Here is a 17704-nt window from a genome sequence, read left to right as displayed (position 1 = left end):
TAGTATGAACAGGTTGTCTAGAGCTAATAACAGAAGACGTTTACCACTTTTAGCAGAAGTTAAACAGTTACTTTTGTTAGATACTCAAAATATGGAAAATGATCATAGCAGTGCTAGTGCAAATGAAGACGAATATGAATCGGAAGATGAAACAGAGGCCGAACGCGATCATGAAATGATTGCGTCTAATGACGTTCACAAACCTCTAGATTGAACTTGAGAAGAAGAAACTTCTGATTCTGAATAAATTGAGCTTAAATGCAGATTCAAAAATTAAGTCAAATTAAAAAAAATTAAAAATTACAAAAATTACAAAAAAAAAAATAAAAATTACAAAAATTACAAAAAAAAAATTGGGATACTAAATCGTACTAGAATCCTCCTCGCGGTGTATCCTGGGTGTATGAGTACAGCTAATTCTAGACGTATTTTCTTTGTTCTAAACCCCTAGATTCTGTGTTTGAAACAAAAATACTGATTTTTTAAATTTTATGTTCGCCATTTTGGATCCGCCATTTTGAATTTCTCAAAAGTTGACATTATATTCGTAATGTGCATTGTTCTAAACCCCTAGATTCTGAGTTTGAAGCAAAAATACGGATTTTTTAAAATTCATGTCCGCCATTTTGGATCCGCCATTTTGAATTTTTTAATTTTGACTTCAGATTCGCATTCATAGAGTTAAAAAACTATAATAAACGTGGTTTTAATCGGTTTTATGGCCTTTTCCTAAGAAGAAAGAGTTTTGGCCACTCACTCGGGTCTTCTGGCCCAGTGTGCGATGATGCAAAACGCAGGGGATGTCCAAATGAACGTCCAGCTGACATTGTACATAAAGACATCAAAAGAACGAGTTGGCTTTATATTGCATAAGCATTTGACTTTGAGGAAGCTGTGTTCAAAGTAGGTGCCGCGTTTGCTCACTGTTGCCCAATAACAAGAACGTGTTGGTTTCTAATTAATGACAAAACTACATGAATTGAACTTCGAATTGCTCTCACGTCCACCGTATTCGCCAGATTTGGCTCCCAGCGACTAGTGGCTGTTCGCAACCCTAAAAAAACGGCTCGCCGGTAAGAAATTTCGCCGAATGAAGAGGTTATCGCTGAAACTGGGGCAAAAGATAAATCTTTCTACAAAAGTTGTATTGAATTGTTAGACGGGCTGGAATAATTACGTTGTTCTTGATGGAAATTACGTTGATGAATAAAGCTATTTTTGAAAGAAGAAGAGAAAAAAAATCGTGTTAGTCGCAGGATTTTTCAGCTCATATGTTATATATGTATGTATCAAGATTTATAGAGCAAAAGATTACCCATGATATTGAATTTTGATATTATTTTCGGCGTAACGGCATTTTAGATTATCTCTCCCAGAAAACTCTTTGAAAAGTATCAAAATAACGAAATTTTGAGAACAAAACTTCTAAGTTTGGTTAATGTAAGAGAATGGAAAGGAAACAAACAGTAAAAAATCTCCAAAATGACGTCAGCTCAACAACTGATTCTATCGAAATCACCAACCACCAGCAGAGCCTAGTAGCGATACGACAAAATGCGCAAGCTTCTGCATGGCCTCAACCGTGAGTAAAGTGAGTGAGTAAGGAGAAGATGGTAAACAAGTAAAATTGTATGTACATTAGGGCGGGTCGATTTAAGAATCGCTCATTGCTCTGTGAAAATCGTATTCTAGGGATCAAAATAAGAATCTTTGCCGAAGGAACCATACCTCTAAAACGAATTCTGATGTCCCCCAATTTGGGTCGAACGAAAAATCCCACTTTGAACCATTTAGAGTGCTCCAATCGAGTCCAAATGTATGACCGACGCCCACTAACTTTGGACGGCCGATCCACCCAGGCCAGTGGCACACTCCCTGAAACTCACCTGGGGGGTTCCTCATACAATCATTTGAAAATATCACCATTTTTGGCCTTTACATGAGAAAAGAAACTAAAAAGTTCCACCCAAATTGGAGGATATCAGAATTCGTTTTAGAGGTATAGTTCCTTCGGCAAAGTTTCTTATTTTAATCCCTAGAATATGATTTTCACAGAGCAATGGGCGATTTTTTTGCCTCCCCACAAATCGACCCGGCCTAATGTACATATATGTATTTTATGCGTATTATAAGAAGGCATGACAAAATTATTTAGTTCAAATAAAGTTGCGTTATCTGTAGCGCCGAGCGTGAATGACATGATTGTTTTGTCGTAACATTCTGATAGACGTTCATTACGTATCGTTACGAGCGTTATGCCAGTATCTTAATCAGTATGTTCCGTATCTTTGATTTATGGACAACTTTCAGTTTTATTTCATAGTTTCGAATTCGAGTTATTTATACATTAAATTGCCACGAGTATCGAATTGCATGGGAACGGGAAAAATATGAATAGAGTGAGGCATACACCTTTGATAGGTGTAGACTAAGCTTAATCCTCAAGTTTTTTAGAGACCCCCACAGTTTAAATTGCCTTTGATTGATGATTTTTGAAACAAATCGTACGAATTTTCATGGAGGAAATGTACTTGGAAATTTGCCATGGCCTGACATGGTCCTAAAACAAATTTTTTATATTATTTTCAAGCGGAGCCTTCTACCGATATTCCATGATAACCAAACAGCCTAGGCTATGATAACATGCGACAAAGATTATACGGAACTTCTTCTATTATTTAACATACGAGCAGCCCTCCTACGATTTCTTTTTGTTCCCGAACATCAAAAAGGAAATGCGAGGCCAACGTTTTTTAACGCTTGAATAAACTATTGAATGCTTTAAACAGCTTGTATTGGAGGTACCTACCTCTTCGAAAATTGATTCAAGCGAATACAGAAGTGACCGAGTATTAACTTCTAGGAAGAATAGTTTGAGAAACAATAAAATCATTTTTATTATGTCTTCATTCTTGGGCGAAAAATGTAAAAGGTTACCCCCGTATCAGATAAACACTGATCATCTGATTTTTGATCACTCGAATGGTGATCGCTCAAGTCAAACTGAAATATAACGAGCTTAAAGCAATAAGAAGTTTTTTGGGACATAGGGACACAATATCATAATTTTTATTTTTCCTTAGCAAAGGCATCGATTAAAATCAGTGGACTAGTAACATCGAAATGCCTAAGTATATCCTGCCAATAGTCAACCCACTCCCGATCCAGTGGTATTTTTCGTATCTTCGTATTCTGAAGATCTATATACCTTTCGGTATTGTCGACGACGAATAACGCAGGCAATGGATTGGATGAACTGTGAGTGTTTTATAGCGTCATAAGCATAGTGCAGCGAATAAAGTTCGGTAGAATGTAAAGATTTGTAGACACTTGTGTCTAGTGGGTGAAGACTATCGCAGGCAGTGAAATAAAGAGCTGTGAAAGCTTTTTAGTGGCATGAACATAGTATATTGAAAAAGATGGTTCTTCTGGTTGGGTCAAGTCGTACCTAACATGCGTAGAAAGTGTTCGATAAGGTAGCAAAGTAAGACGAGGGATATTCCAGCATTAGGAAGACTAGTTGGAGAAGGACTTGGCCGCAGTTGGTGGTTCATGCCGGCCAGCAAGAGGCGCAGGTTTGTGAACCCAAATCACGAAAAAAGTAATATCGAAGCTCGAAGTGATCTTAGTTGTCTTATGTTAAATATCGTGTCACGTCGCAAGTAATTTATTGACTCTAAAACAAACTGTCTTAGAAAATAACCACGAAAGGAGAATTGACGCATTGCTGCATACGACAGCACGAAGAGGAGTTACCTATATGCTGCGATGTTTGAATTTGGTATCCCCGCAAAATTAATTCGACTATGCAAAACGACGATGATACTGTCTTCATCGGCCTGAACAACCGCTCTGTTAGTTCTGCTTCTTCCAAACTGGATAAAGAAGCAAAGCGACTGGGTCTGGTGGTAAACGAGGACAAAACAAAATGTCATTAAACAAACAGTCGGCTCACTCGCATATGGGTGTTCACGTCGCTGTGAACAGTTATGATTTCTAGGTTGAAATAGACTTCGTTTATCTAGGAACCAGTAAGTATGCAATTGAGTAGTAAAGTCCTCTGTCGACGAACAAAACTAATAATTCATAAGGCTGTCATCGTGCCCGTGCTAACGTATGACGCAGAAGCTTGGACGACGACATCATCCGATGAGTCGTCCCTTGGATTCTTAGAGAAAAAGATTCTGCGGAAGATTCTCGGATCTTTGCGCGTTTGCGGCGGTGAATATCCTAGGTGATGGAACAATGAGTTCTATGAGCTGTACGGCGAGATAGACATAGTGCCGCGAATAAAGATCTAGCGGCTACGTTGGCTGGGTCATATCGTCTGAATGGACACAAACGCTACGGCTCTAAGAGTATTCGATGCGCTACCATCTGGTGGTAGCAGAGGAAGAGGAAGGCGTTGGAAAAACCAGTTGGAGAAGGACTTGGCTTCACTTGGTGTGTTCAACTGGCACCGGTTAGCACGAGAACGAAACGACCCTCGCGCTTTGTTAAACTCGGACAAAATCGCTTAAGAGGTTATCGCACCAATCAAGAAGAAGAAGAAGACAAACTGTGCAACCGATATTGCTGTGAAGAAACTAGAGATCGTGTAAAGAACTGGTTTTTTTTGAAGAAATCTTACCAGAAGTTACCCAGATAACCAGTATGTTGGGCTGAAAAATGCTGTTAAGAACTTTATCTATGAGCATTGCAGGCAAAAGTGCAATATCCACAGTTGTATTTAACCTTTAAAAGTCTCGAGTTCAACATTGTGCATTTGTAACGGCTCGAAATGAAACCGCTGTCACTTTTACTATCATTACCAACAATTCAGACTTTCCGACTGCTGTTTGTAGTTTCAGGCAGTGATAGACGCCCGTAAAAAAGCAATGAATTAGCTGATGCACAGTGAATTTCAGAGGATTGAATGAGTTATAAAAAATAACCAGAGCGCTCTCGATTTTGCTTCAAAAAGAATTCACAACCTCCATACAGACATATCGGAATACCAATATTCAATTGACGAGGCTGCACGTGACATCTGTATGTACTATAATATGTATGCATAGATTTACAAGTATAGGTAAATACGAATGTAGAAACCTAATTAACACCTGGTCTTCATATCAACACGTCCGCCACAACATATAGTAGCACGTCCTCTGACGAACCTCTACTCTCAGTCGACTGCCTAACTGATGATGATTGACAGGCTTTGGTGTGGTATGGCGTGGTGCAGCGTGTTTGGAATCGAAATTATGTATAGTGGCGATAGAAAAGTTTCTTCTAATACATCACGCTGACTACAAATTGAATTCTAGCATTGATCAGTTATCACATCAACAACAACAATACGCACAATTTGTAAACAGAGTATCCACTGACCGAATATTTATTCTTGTTTTTATTTGAATCGGTGTCGGTTGTCGGTTGTCAGTTGCCTTAAAGTGAGTCACAGACGCTTGTATATGTATGTATGGATATATGTGTGTGAATGTATGTTCGTATGTGCATGAGTTATTTGCATGCGTATGCGTCCAGGTTGGCATGGCTGAATGTAAATCTGGACGCAAAGTTGAAAAAGGAAGCATGCAGCAAAGCATATGGCGTATTTGTATAGCGTATAGCGAATTTGTAAATTTGTTTCGAATTTCATATAAATAAAGAGGAAATAGTTATTTATAAATGGGAAGGGATAATATCTGGCACGAGGCCATTAAACTCTTTCGAATGGGTTGCGATATAACGCATTTTAAGGATTTCGAGACCCAAAACTTTGCACGCGTACGGCAGCTTTTAATTGTTTTTCTTAAAACTTTTTTTTTTGTGTTTTTTTCTGCTTTTCTGCTCTTGCGTTCTCAATGCAGCTGTTTAATAAAATAAGGTTTACTGACACAAAAACCCGTTTACAATTATTATGGCTTTCATTCTTTTTCGAACTTTTGTATAGTATTTAATTGACTTTAATATTTTCACGTGATTCTGCGCATACATACACCCTCTATTCCAAAAAAAACCAAACATTTCATAAATGCAAAAAAAAACAGTTTTAAACAAAGCGCTGCAATTGACTTTTATGCTAAACCTGGTAAATCTTCTGCTTAAATCCATCAAATGCTGCAAAAAGCATAAGGTGATGATTATTTTTACCGTGCGCAAGCTTGCGTGTGGAATTCCAGCATTCACTACCGTAAAACTCTCTTTCAAAAAATCTCTAAATGAATTTTAACGATACTTCCGATTCTATCTTTTGCTTTTTTTAGCTGTGATGGGAACTATCGATACTGATAACTAGGTTTTGGCAACTGAGAATGACAAACTTTGTTAACATGTCTATTCAATAAGGTTTGGCAAGTCATCATTAATCGCAAGACATATATTAATTAACGCCAGAACAATGCTTCCAAAATGTGGAAATTTTCTTTAAAACAAAAAATCTCTTCGCTAAGTTCATAGAGCACAGCCGATGTCATCGGTCCTTATTTTTGAAATGAGGAAGAAGCTGTCGTTACGGTGAGTGGTGAGCCCTATCGAGGCATGCTGACTGAATTTCCAAACAAGATGGCGCAAATTGCCATACAGTGAGCTTAGCAATTGATTTATTGCAATATACGAGGGGTGCCTTTCACGTTTCGGGATTTGGCAACCCTGGTGTTGCAATCTGGCAACTGACAACTGTATCGCAAAGTTTGTCATTTTTTGGCTTTTACGTACTCAGAACGTTTTGAAATACCAGCGCTATTTGTGTTGTTTACAGTAACTTAAAAGATTCATCCTGGTCCAAAAATGGAATTAAATCGTGAACATTTTTGTGCGATTATTTTTTACAACTCTCGACGTGGATTAACTCAGCAACATTGCATGGATGAACTTAATTCATTTTTTGGCGATGAAGCTCCATCAAGGACCGGTGTTAACCGTGGTCGTAGTTCACTCCAAGACGAATTTCGTGAAGGTCCAAAATCAGTTGTTGTTCCGAAAACCATTGATGCTGTGCGCGAACTGATATTGCAAGATCGTCATGTGACCTATCGTGAGATTGAGACAATCTTAGGCATTAGTCGGACCAGCATACGTTCAATATTGCATAAACATTTGACTGTTAAAAAAATTTGTTCGCGTTGGATCCCACACAATTTGTCAATCGCTCAAAAAAAGGCTCGTGTCGATTGGTCGAAGGAAATGCTCAAAAACTACGATCGCGGGGCTTCGAAGCACGTCTATGACATCGTGGCAGGTGATGAATCATGGATTTACGCGTATGAACCCGAAAGTAAACAGCAGTCGACTGTATGCGTGTTTCAAGATGAGCCAAATCCAACAAAAGTTTTTCGCGCACGAAGCACTTCCAAGCAAATGGTCACCTGTTTTTTCGGAAAAACTGGACATGTCGCAACCGCACCACTAGAACAACGCAGAACAGTAAATTCTGAGTGGTACATAACCATTTGTTTGCCAGTTGTCTTCCAAGAAATTAGGAAAACCAATCGCCAAAGACGGATCACTCTTCACCAGGACAATGCGAGCTCTCACACATCGGCTCAAACAACTGCATTTTTGAGCACCCAAAACATCGAATTAATGGGTCATCCGCCGTATAGTCGTGACTTGGCACCGAATGACTTCTTTTTATTCCCGTACGTAAAAAAACAAACTAGGAGGTCAACGTTTTTCGACACCTGAAGAAGCGGTTGCGGCATTCAGAATGCATGTTTTAGAGGTACCTCATTCAGAGTGGCAAAAGTGCTTCAACAATTGGTTCAAACGCATGCAAAAGTGTATAGATCTTCATGGAGAATATTTTGAAAAACAATAAAGTGATTTTCGATGATTAAAATTTGTTTTTGTTCTCTAATCTCGACATATAAAAGGCACCCCTCGTACAAGGCACCACCATACCTCCAGATTTATTGGACGAATCGGATGGACCATGTAACTTGTAGCCACGGCGGACATATGACGGATATCATATTCAAAAAATAAATTTCCCGATTATTTAAAAAAAATTATGGCAACAATAATTCTGCTTTGCATTATCAGTTTAAGTTTACAAGCTTTTAAAATCTCTAGTCTTTAAAAATCTTTATTTTTGGTTCATTTTAGCGATTTTAGCAGATTTTAGCGATGAACAAATGACCCCGATAATATACGAATCCTGTTTTTAACAGGTCATTCAGCAAAAATTCCGATGCCAGCATTTTTTCCATCAAGCGAATTTTGTGTTTGCAAACCTCTAAGTCTTTGTAAGCTGATGGAAAGAGATAGGCAAATTTTTTTGTAATAACTGTCACCACAGGCAATGGCAACCCTCCGAGTGTATTTTGTAATAAAAAACCATTTGCCGTTCGGAGCCGGCTTAAAACTTTAGTTCCCTCCATTTGTGAACAACATTAAGACGCACATCACAAATAGAAGGAGGAGCTCAGCCCAATACCTAATAAAGGGTGGTTAAGTTTCAAGGGCCGGTGTTGATTTTGAATAAAATACAATTCTTTTAGGAAATTATTGTAATTTCTCTTTACTATGATAATATTGGTATGGCTCTATTACGTATGGAACAAAATATCGGCCAAATGGCCATCGCGGCCTTGGCGGCACACCTCCAAAGACCACCAAATGCAAATAGTTCCTTATCTAAAGGGTGGTTAAGTTTCAAGGGCCGGTGTTGATTTTAAATAAAATACAATTTTTTTAGGAACTTATTGTAATTTCTCTTTATTGTGATAATATTGGTATAGCTCAATTACGCTGATTATCTCATCCTGTAGCTCTTGAATTGTTGCTGGCTTATCGACGTACACCTTTTCTTTCAAATAATCCCAAAGAAAGAAGTCCAACGGAGTCGTTGACGTTTAGGTGTGGTTCACATTCAACATCGGCCCTTGAAATTTAACCACCCTTTAGAATAGAACGCGCCAATTATTTATTTATTTTTTATGGCGAAAGATGGTGGAAGTTACATGGGGCCTATCTCCTGCTATAATGTATTGGTGCTACTCAGCTATAGTAAAGACAATATTGCTATACGGCGCTCTGGTGTGGTGGACTGCGCTAAGAAGCCCGATATATAAAAAGCCTATGGAAAGTATTCAACGTCTTGGTGCACTCTGCACAACAGGTGCATTGAGAACTACTTCAACGGCAGCGCTTGAAAGAATACTCAACTTGTCACCGATTGATTTTGCGGCGGAATGCCTAGCAGCTAAATCCGCCACAAGACTCAGCGCGACAGGCGAATTTACCTGTAAAACATTTCGACGTAGCTCAATAGGCATTAGTTATAGGGTCCAACCGGACTATATGACTCCGAAATGCAATTGGGTGAAGAAATTCTGAACAACAATAGAAGAAGAGGGATGCAAAAAAAGAAAGAAACCTAACCCAAATACTCTTAACATATTTACTGATGGCTTGAAAATGTTAGACGTTAGAAGCAATAAATTCGTATGAAATTTCATCTAAAAATGTTCTAAGAAGCAGGGAAGCTATAGAGAGATTAGCCACAGACAGACGGTTGCATATCTATGTATTGGGTACCCGGACATAAGGGCATTGTAGGAAACGAAATTGTAGATGAGATTGCCAAGAGCGCTGTTTACAGACAAATTGAACCAGAAAACGACATACTGAAACCTATAAATACGGTATACAAAGACATCTATGCGGACATGAAAATACGGTGGAATAATCTAGCCACTTGCAAAACCGCGAAAATCATGTGAAAATGCCAGAGTGCAGATAAATACGTCCGATTCGTACTAGCTCTGGCTAGAAAAGAAAGCAGAACTATCGTAGGTATGCTGATAGGCCACAATTTGCTAGCGGCGCACGCGTAAAAGATGGGAATTACAAACAACGATAGCTGCAGATTTTGCAATGAACTAGAAGAGAGGGAAACGCTAGAACACCTTCTATGTTCCTGCCCTGCATTAGCTAGAACCAGCTTTGCAATATGAAAAGTTAGAATACCTCTCGGGGACAGAGCTCCAAAGTTTTACTTCGATTCGCAAAAGACACAGACGTGTTACAAGATGTCTACTACAAAGAAACGTCTAGCTTCATCTGAAAACACTAAGGATCAATAGGTCTATGTGATGGCTTTCAGCCAGCTAGGTCGGCTAATGAATTGATATATTCTGATTATTTCTTGTCATCATTACAATGAGCAGATTTAGCACTGGGACCTGAAAGAACTAGCTCACCTTCATCATCGATTCAGAGTATTTCTCTAAGCCCAACTTCCGAAATATATTTTAGTATTCATTTTTTACTGAGTTTTATTTTCTCATCCGGTAAAATATATTTATCCATGCCGCTTATGCATCAGTGCTGGGCACGAGGTCAGCCCTTGTTTGGCGGTTTCATCTTTCTTCCTATAGAACCGGCAAGTTATATTGCAGTATATTCTCAAGTTAGTAAGACAATAATTCAATCTCGAATGCCCTATCAGAATTTCTGTGATGATTCTAAATTATTAGTATTTCATTCAGCTACAGCGAAACATTTCAGGGAACCACCGTTCCTTTGAAGTTCAGAACTGATCCGTGGATTCCCGCAACAAATTTCATTTACTTCTCAAACGATTCCTTAAAGCTTTCATCTTGCCATCGAACTCATTTTTACAACACTCCTGATGATTTTTTTTTTTTCAAAATGGATCGAGATTGCAGCACAGCTTTTAATTTTTCATTATAAATGTAAAGAACATCTAACATTACCCTTCAACAACATCAGCAATGCTTGCGTCGAATTTTATATTATATTATTCGAATTTTCCATGGAGATTTTTGACGCATGAAGATCGAATCGCATTTAAGAAAAATATTTAACATACGGAGATTTTTCGAGTGTTAGCAGTACAGAATACTAGAATCCTTTATATATAAATTCGTGACTTCAATAATAGTAATTAGAAATCTTCTGATAAAATCACTGAATTGAAATTAGGAATCCTTAGACAACTAGGCATCGCATCACGATCGAGTTTTTAAGTCTTTGTAAGCCGATGGAAAATAATAGACAGCGTTTTTTCTAATAGCTACCGCCCTAGGCAATGGCAACCCTCCGAGTGTATTCCTGCCATGAAAAAGCTCCTCATAAAAAACCATCAAAAGGCACGCCATAAATAGGAGGAGGAGCTCGGTCAAACACCCAAAAAGGGTGTAAGTGCCAATTTTATTTTTATTTATTTTAAGCTGATGGAAATCCAAAAAAGTCATTCCATCGGTTTAGAATTGTAAATAGACTTATGTTGATAGCTCGCTTGATAACTTGGACAAGGAGACGTGCACTCCTATAAGTATGTACAAATATAGATTAAATAGTAAAAAATATTTTACACAAAATTTACGCTGGTTTTTTCTGTTTGTGAAAAATTCGGTTCTTTGGAACAGAGGGTGCATATAGCGCACATTTCCATATACCTCAGACATAAGACTCATTTACTTAATTTTGAATTAAAAAATCCACTTTTGGACCATCATTTCACAAAAAACTTTTCTATTTTGTCGAAACATTTTTATGGTTATCAAAGTAAGAACGTTTTATCCAGGATCACTTTATTAATCAATAAACACCATTTAGTGATTTCATCTTTAGCTTTTCGGTGTTGTATAAACTTTCCCATCAGTTTTGTAGCGACAAAAGTAGCAAGCATTTTTCGGGCTGCCCAGAACTTTCGCGATACTTACAGGTTCCGGCACTCGAAGTGTAACGAACTTCAGATCGCTCGCGCAACTGATGCACGGGCATATGTTCCATGTTCCGCAAGAAGCAATAAAATGAAAAATATGGTCGGAATCTTACTGCGTCCAATTGTAGCCTACTTCAAAAATTTGCTCACCACACTTTTCTCTAGCAGATTTTGCCTCTGGTGGGATTCGGAAAAAGGTGAAATGTTCGCAAAATTTGCAGTTGGAATGAAATAAATAACAATTCTTCCAAATTTGTCGATTATTCAACCCTTATTTGCCATTCGCACTATAATCGGTACTACGTTACCGGAAAGACCCGCACTTATATCCCAAGGACCGTCACATCAGCACCATTTCTCAACATTTGTGGGTCATTTTAATTCTCTCACAACTACAAAAACAACCTACTTCGCCATCTATTTTCGATAAAAAAATTTATCCAGAAAATACAGTTATTGGATCAAGTTAAGTAATTTTTTGTTTTAATATTCGACTATGCAATTTCTGTTAATAACTCCTATTTGTATCATATATTTATTTATACACTTACACATGTAATGATATAGATTACATTGTCCATGAAGAATGATTTTTAAAACAATTTATTTACATTCAAATATTAATTTTAAATCCCAAAGCCCATGAAACAGGCAATAAAATCGAAAAGAAGACTAAGGAAAGAGTGGCAAACAACAAGACATCCCACAGATAAAACACAACTTAACAAGATACAAACGAGTATCATTGACGATGTAGTACTTTTCAAGATCACGCGATGTGCAACAACTAAAAGATCCAAGGGGTTACCACACCTTTAATCGCCAAAAACTTAGCAACAATCCACTTGAACCTATAAACAGTTCTTATAACCCCTGCCATCAAGGCAGTTATTAAATGGAGTACCTCCTCATCTTAGGTATCAGTGATTCAACAGACATATGCAAATTGAAGTTAGTTGCTATATCCACCTTCAAACATAAGCCTAATGCAATAAGTTCCCAGTCTGTATCCTCACTCAGAACTCTTCAGTCCATAATTGAGGGGGCAGTCACATCCAGATCGACTCTAAGGTATAGTCCAATGCCAGGTTAAACAAATCATTCGAGGGAGCTAGGAATAACCGTTTAATACAAACGCTTCGGAGAGGTCTTTTCAAATTTCGAGATTTCTAGGCTATAGAATCGTGAGAGCTATAGAAAATATAAAATTTACATCGAAGGATCGTAAATGGACTTAATGGTCGTACTCCGTTCGCTTAGCCCTCTCTACTGGTCTCTTGTAAAACTACACTAACATATTCTTTCGCAGAGAGTAGAAAAGCATTTATAGATTGCGCTATAGTGATGGGTTATGGCGCACAGACATAAGATTCCTAAAGAGATAGGAGAAGATTCCATGACCGCCATATATACTATGCCATATGTAAATAAACAGATCAACAAATCAAATAACTTTAGCTCAGCTGCAAAAAATTAACAGAGATTCTTCCCTGAACTTTCTCGCTTACACAACGAGAAAATCGCCACTCTCTTCTTTACCAAATCGATGCTATTTTATTTATCTTATTTATTTATCTTGACTTCTACAAAGGTATAGGTCGAGTTAGGCGTGCGATCCGATGATACACTAATATCGACGGTTAATAATTGGAAAATTTACATTCTTATGTTTTTTATGTTCGATAGCTAGCAGCCTTTTTCCTGGCATAAAGTAGGTCTTATGTATAAGGGATATAGATCAGTGTACATGGTGACTGGCTGGCCGGTTCTTAACTACTGTTCGCCCCTAACTGGTAGGGCTAACCTAATGAATGAGGCTCTACATTCATCACAACAACGCTTCTGTGACAGCCATGGTATGCCTGTTAGTGCCGTCCGATTACCCTTTACATAACACTTTAGCAATGCAGAAATATGTGTAACCAGCGCTATTACCACAACTCAAACAGCGACAATAGAAAGAATTCTCAACTGCCATCCGATCAACTAGTAGTAAAAAACTCAACCAAAAGATCTGTTGTAAGACTGAAAATGTCAGAACAATTCACACTGAGGCTTTTTGGTCACAGCAACATTCTGGATTCAAACGGAAGGTCAGACTACGTGATTGCACGAGTTAAATTTGGCAAAAAATCTAGCGTCATTACAGAGAAAAATAAATGGGTGAAAGGTCTAGAATCCACATACCATTCATGCAATTTCTTTACAGATGAGTCCAAAATGCCGGAAGGAGTAGGAGCGGCTGCCTTTTGTCCGCAATTTGGTTTCCAAAAGCCTCTCAGACTTTCTAATTATATATATATAATTGGCGCGTATACCCTTTTTGGGTGTTTGACCGAGCTCCTCCTCCTATTTGTAGTGTGCGTCTTGATGTTGTTCCACATTACTGTAATATATTTCAAGCAGAATTCTATGCCGCAACAAAAGCAGCTGAATTAGCACTTAGGAAAGACCGCAAAATATTGGTTGGAGTACTGACGGGACCCTGTCTCGCCCCACATCAAGCAGCCAAAATGGGATTAGTCCAGAGAGACGCATGTAACAGGTGCAACGATGTGAATGCTAAGGGTACTTTGGAGCACCTACTTTGCCATTGTCCTGCTCTCTGTATGACTCGACAAATGTGCCTAGGATCAACGCGAAGATGTGCTTTAAGAATTATATAAAATGATATCTTCGACTCCAGACACCTAACACTGCTCACACAATTGACCCTCGGACATATGGATCATCTAGTGGGCAACTATTAAAATCTGAACAGCCTCGAAAAGTAATTTGTAGGTCAACGGCTGGCCTTACGGGCAATAAATGAAATTCACGGAGAGAAAACTAACACCTTCGGATCAAAGACCAACCATTTATCATCATCATCATCGTTTGTGCGCCATAGCTTTGTATGAGATTTGGCCTGCTGAACAAAATGTCTGATTTAATCCGATCTTTGGTAGATTCCTTCCAGTTGTTTACTTTGAGTTTCTTCATGTCATCCTTCAACCCGTCAATCCATCTTGATCTTGGTGTAGCTTTTGCTTTCGTCTCAAATGTGCTAGCGTCAATTATTTTTCGTTGAGCTCTCGTTGGGTCCATTCTCATGATATGACCTAGCCATTTGATTCTTAGGGTTTTGATGAAGCGCCCGTGTTCGAAACCCACAGCGCGCATAAAACACCAAATGACAGAAATGCTTTTTCCTGTTAAACTTCCGAGTGAATTTCTGCCATGAAAAAAACTTCTCATAAGAAAACCATCTGCAATCCAGTTATGGCAGAAAACTTCTTCCATGAAGGGGACAACATCATGACGCCCACCACAAATCGGTGAGGTCGCTCGATCAAACACTCAACAAAGGATGTACGCGCCAATAATATTTATATAAATGCTAAACTCTAACTTTTATATATAGACATTAACACATGAACCAAACCTAAGCCAAAGGTGTGGCATAAGGAAGCCATTTACGTGACCAATTGAGCGAACTCATCTAGCACAATTATTTCTTTGCCCTGAACCCATGCTTCATGGAAATACTTAATACAACACTGGTGCGCATCTAGGTGCGACTTGGTAAGGTCAATACCCACAACAACAAGGGATTAAAAGAATAGTTTCAACCAATCAAAATATTTACCCTAAGCTTAACAAATCTTGCTCTTACAAATAGAGCGAGTATTTTTGTGGAAATTCTAGCCTGTTAAACCAGGTTTGAATATAACATTTTACTGAGCTGAACTGAATTAAAAAGTTTTCATAACTAAATTCCCACTGAATACTGAGCTCATAGTGCAAATGCGAGTTTGAAGAATAAAAGTCACTAAACCACTAGTCACCGTTTCTTACCTGGAGGAAAATTTGGAGGTCGTTTCATTGATTGGATCAGATGGTACAGCACATAGCCCAACACAGTGCTGATCAGGAAGAGCACTGCACTCATCGTTCAAATTTGAAATATCCTCACGAAAAATACTTTTTCTATCCGGTAGTTGAATTCTGTAGAAGTTTTTTCTCGACCACTTTTAACTTATCACCAACAATCAATGATTTAATTTATTATTTTAAACTTCAAAAACTATTATTTATTGTGGTTTCATATCTACGCGTACATGTGCGTTTCGAATTGCTCCGCCAGCAGCAGCTACCCGTGTTTTGTCGTGGATGACGTCTTGTCGCACCGATAACTCAGCTAAAACTGAATGCTACCGGCCTGCTGTTGTGGACTATCAAGTTGTAGCGCTCAACGAACAGTTCGATAATTTCGTTGTATAAAATTTTATGCGGGTTTGGTTTTTTTTTACTTGCCTTTTGTTTGCTCCAATACCGGCGATTTGTGTATGCCGGTCGCACACTTCGGCACACTCCGCATACGCTGTTTAAGTTTTGGCGTAATTGTTGTTGTGTTTATCTATTATGGCATTGTGTTTAGAATACCATACGTCATGTGCATTAAGTATTTGAAGAATAGATATGAAGTGGCTTCTGGTTTTGGGTAGGTATCAGATTGGATAAGAAAGGTCTTGGGCATAGCCAAAGGTAGGCTTTGTGGGCAAGTGAGGTCAAGAAAAGACAATAATAACAATAACAATAGCAATTGGGACAACAATTGCGTTAATATAAATATATAAACTGCTCAACAACCATTACGAGGGTATTTGACAAGAAAGCAAACTAAGTAAGTGAACACAAAAACCTAATCGTCTTGTCTAAGTCCGTTTAGTTCAGATTCATGCGCATGCGAATAACAAAATGTGAACGATTTGCTGTAAGCGAATTGTAAAAAGACTCGCCTAAGTCATTTTAAGGGGGGAGCCTGGTTTATGAGGTCTAAAAATTGCATCTCTTTGCGATTTTTTTTTTGACGTGATAATGTCTTATAATTCGATTTAACAGGCTGCACGCACGAAAAAATGTGTCGTTACCTTGCTCATTTGTCGTTACCTTGCTCATTGCCGTTACCTTGCTCATTTGTCGGTACCTTGAATGAACTGCAAGCGAAAGCGCGGAACGAACGACAAAGCAAACAAAGCAAACGAACGGCAACGTTCAACATCTTGCTCTCTCCTACTTAAGTGAGCGTATATGTGTACTTGAAGAATTTAAAATAAAACCAAGTTTGTTAATAATACCTGTTGTTTTAATGTTATTATTATTTTTTGACGTGATAACGTCTCATAATTCTATGTAGCCGGCTGCACGCACCAAAAAATGCGTCGTTATCTTGCTCATGCGTCGTTACCTTGCTTGAACAGCATGTTATGTTATGTTATGATATGATATGATGTGTTATGTTATGTTATGTTATGTTATGTTATATTATGTTATGTTATGTTATGTTATGTTATGTTATGTTATGTTATGTTATGTTATGTTATGTTATGTTATGTTATGTTATGTTATGTTATGTTATGTTATGTTATGTTATGTTATGTTATGTTATGTTATGTTATGTTATGTTATGTTATGTTATGTTATGTTATGTTATGTTATGTTATGTTATGTTATGTTATGTTATGTTATGTTATGTTATGTTATGTTATGTTATGTTATGTTATGTTATGTTATGTTATGTTATGTTATGTTATGTTATGTTATGTTATGTTATGTTATGTTATGTTATGTTATGTTATGTTATGTTATGTTATGTTAATGTTAACTCATTCTCTATATCCATACAAAACATCTATCAAACAAATAAAATTAAAATTTTCTTTTGAAAAATGCAACCATTCAATCAGTATTTTCTTATGACGTTATCACGTTAAACTATCGTCAGTAAACCGACTTTACAGACAACCTCTTTTTAAGGAAAAAATTAATTTAGCACTGCAAAGTTTTTTCTATCTTTTAATGAACATTTAGAAAGTATAAAACAATAAAACAGTACAACAATTACTGGTTAAAATAAGTTCAAAATGTTTAAAAAAAATGTTTAACATAGAAATTAGTAGAGCGCTGCAACGCTGGAGTTTCCAACTGGCGTACAAGATAAAGCTCGTAATTATTATCTAAAGCAAAAAATTCAAATGGATT

At 37.7% G+C, this 17704-nt stretch overlaps 1 protein-coding gene across 1 annotated transcript in view; it reads right to left on the bottom strand.

Annotated features, from left to right (window-relative positions):
* Positions 1 to 15844, bottom strand: part of LOC129242743 (probable cytochrome P450 305a1) — a 28097-nt gene extending 12253 nt beyond the window's left edge. The window contains exon 1 of the mRNA XM_054879548.1: positions 15518 to 15844. Coding sequence (XP_054735523.1) covers positions 15518 to 15611 — 94 coding nt within the window. The 5' untranslated portion in view covers positions 15612 to 15844. The remainder of the gene's footprint in view (positions 1 to 15517) is intronic.
* Positions 15845 to 17704: the final 1860 nt, after the last annotated feature.

The sequence above is a fragment of the Anastrepha obliqua genome, chromosome 3, assembly GCF_027943255.1.
Source record: "Anastrepha obliqua isolate idAnaObli1 chromosome 3, idAnaObli1_1.0, whole genome shotgun sequence".
Taxonomy (NCBI): Eukaryota; Metazoa; Arthropoda; class Insecta; order Diptera; family Tephritidae; genus Anastrepha; species Anastrepha obliqua.
Note: the sequence above shows the minus strand (reverse complement) of the source record. Positions and strands in the feature narration are given on the sequence as shown.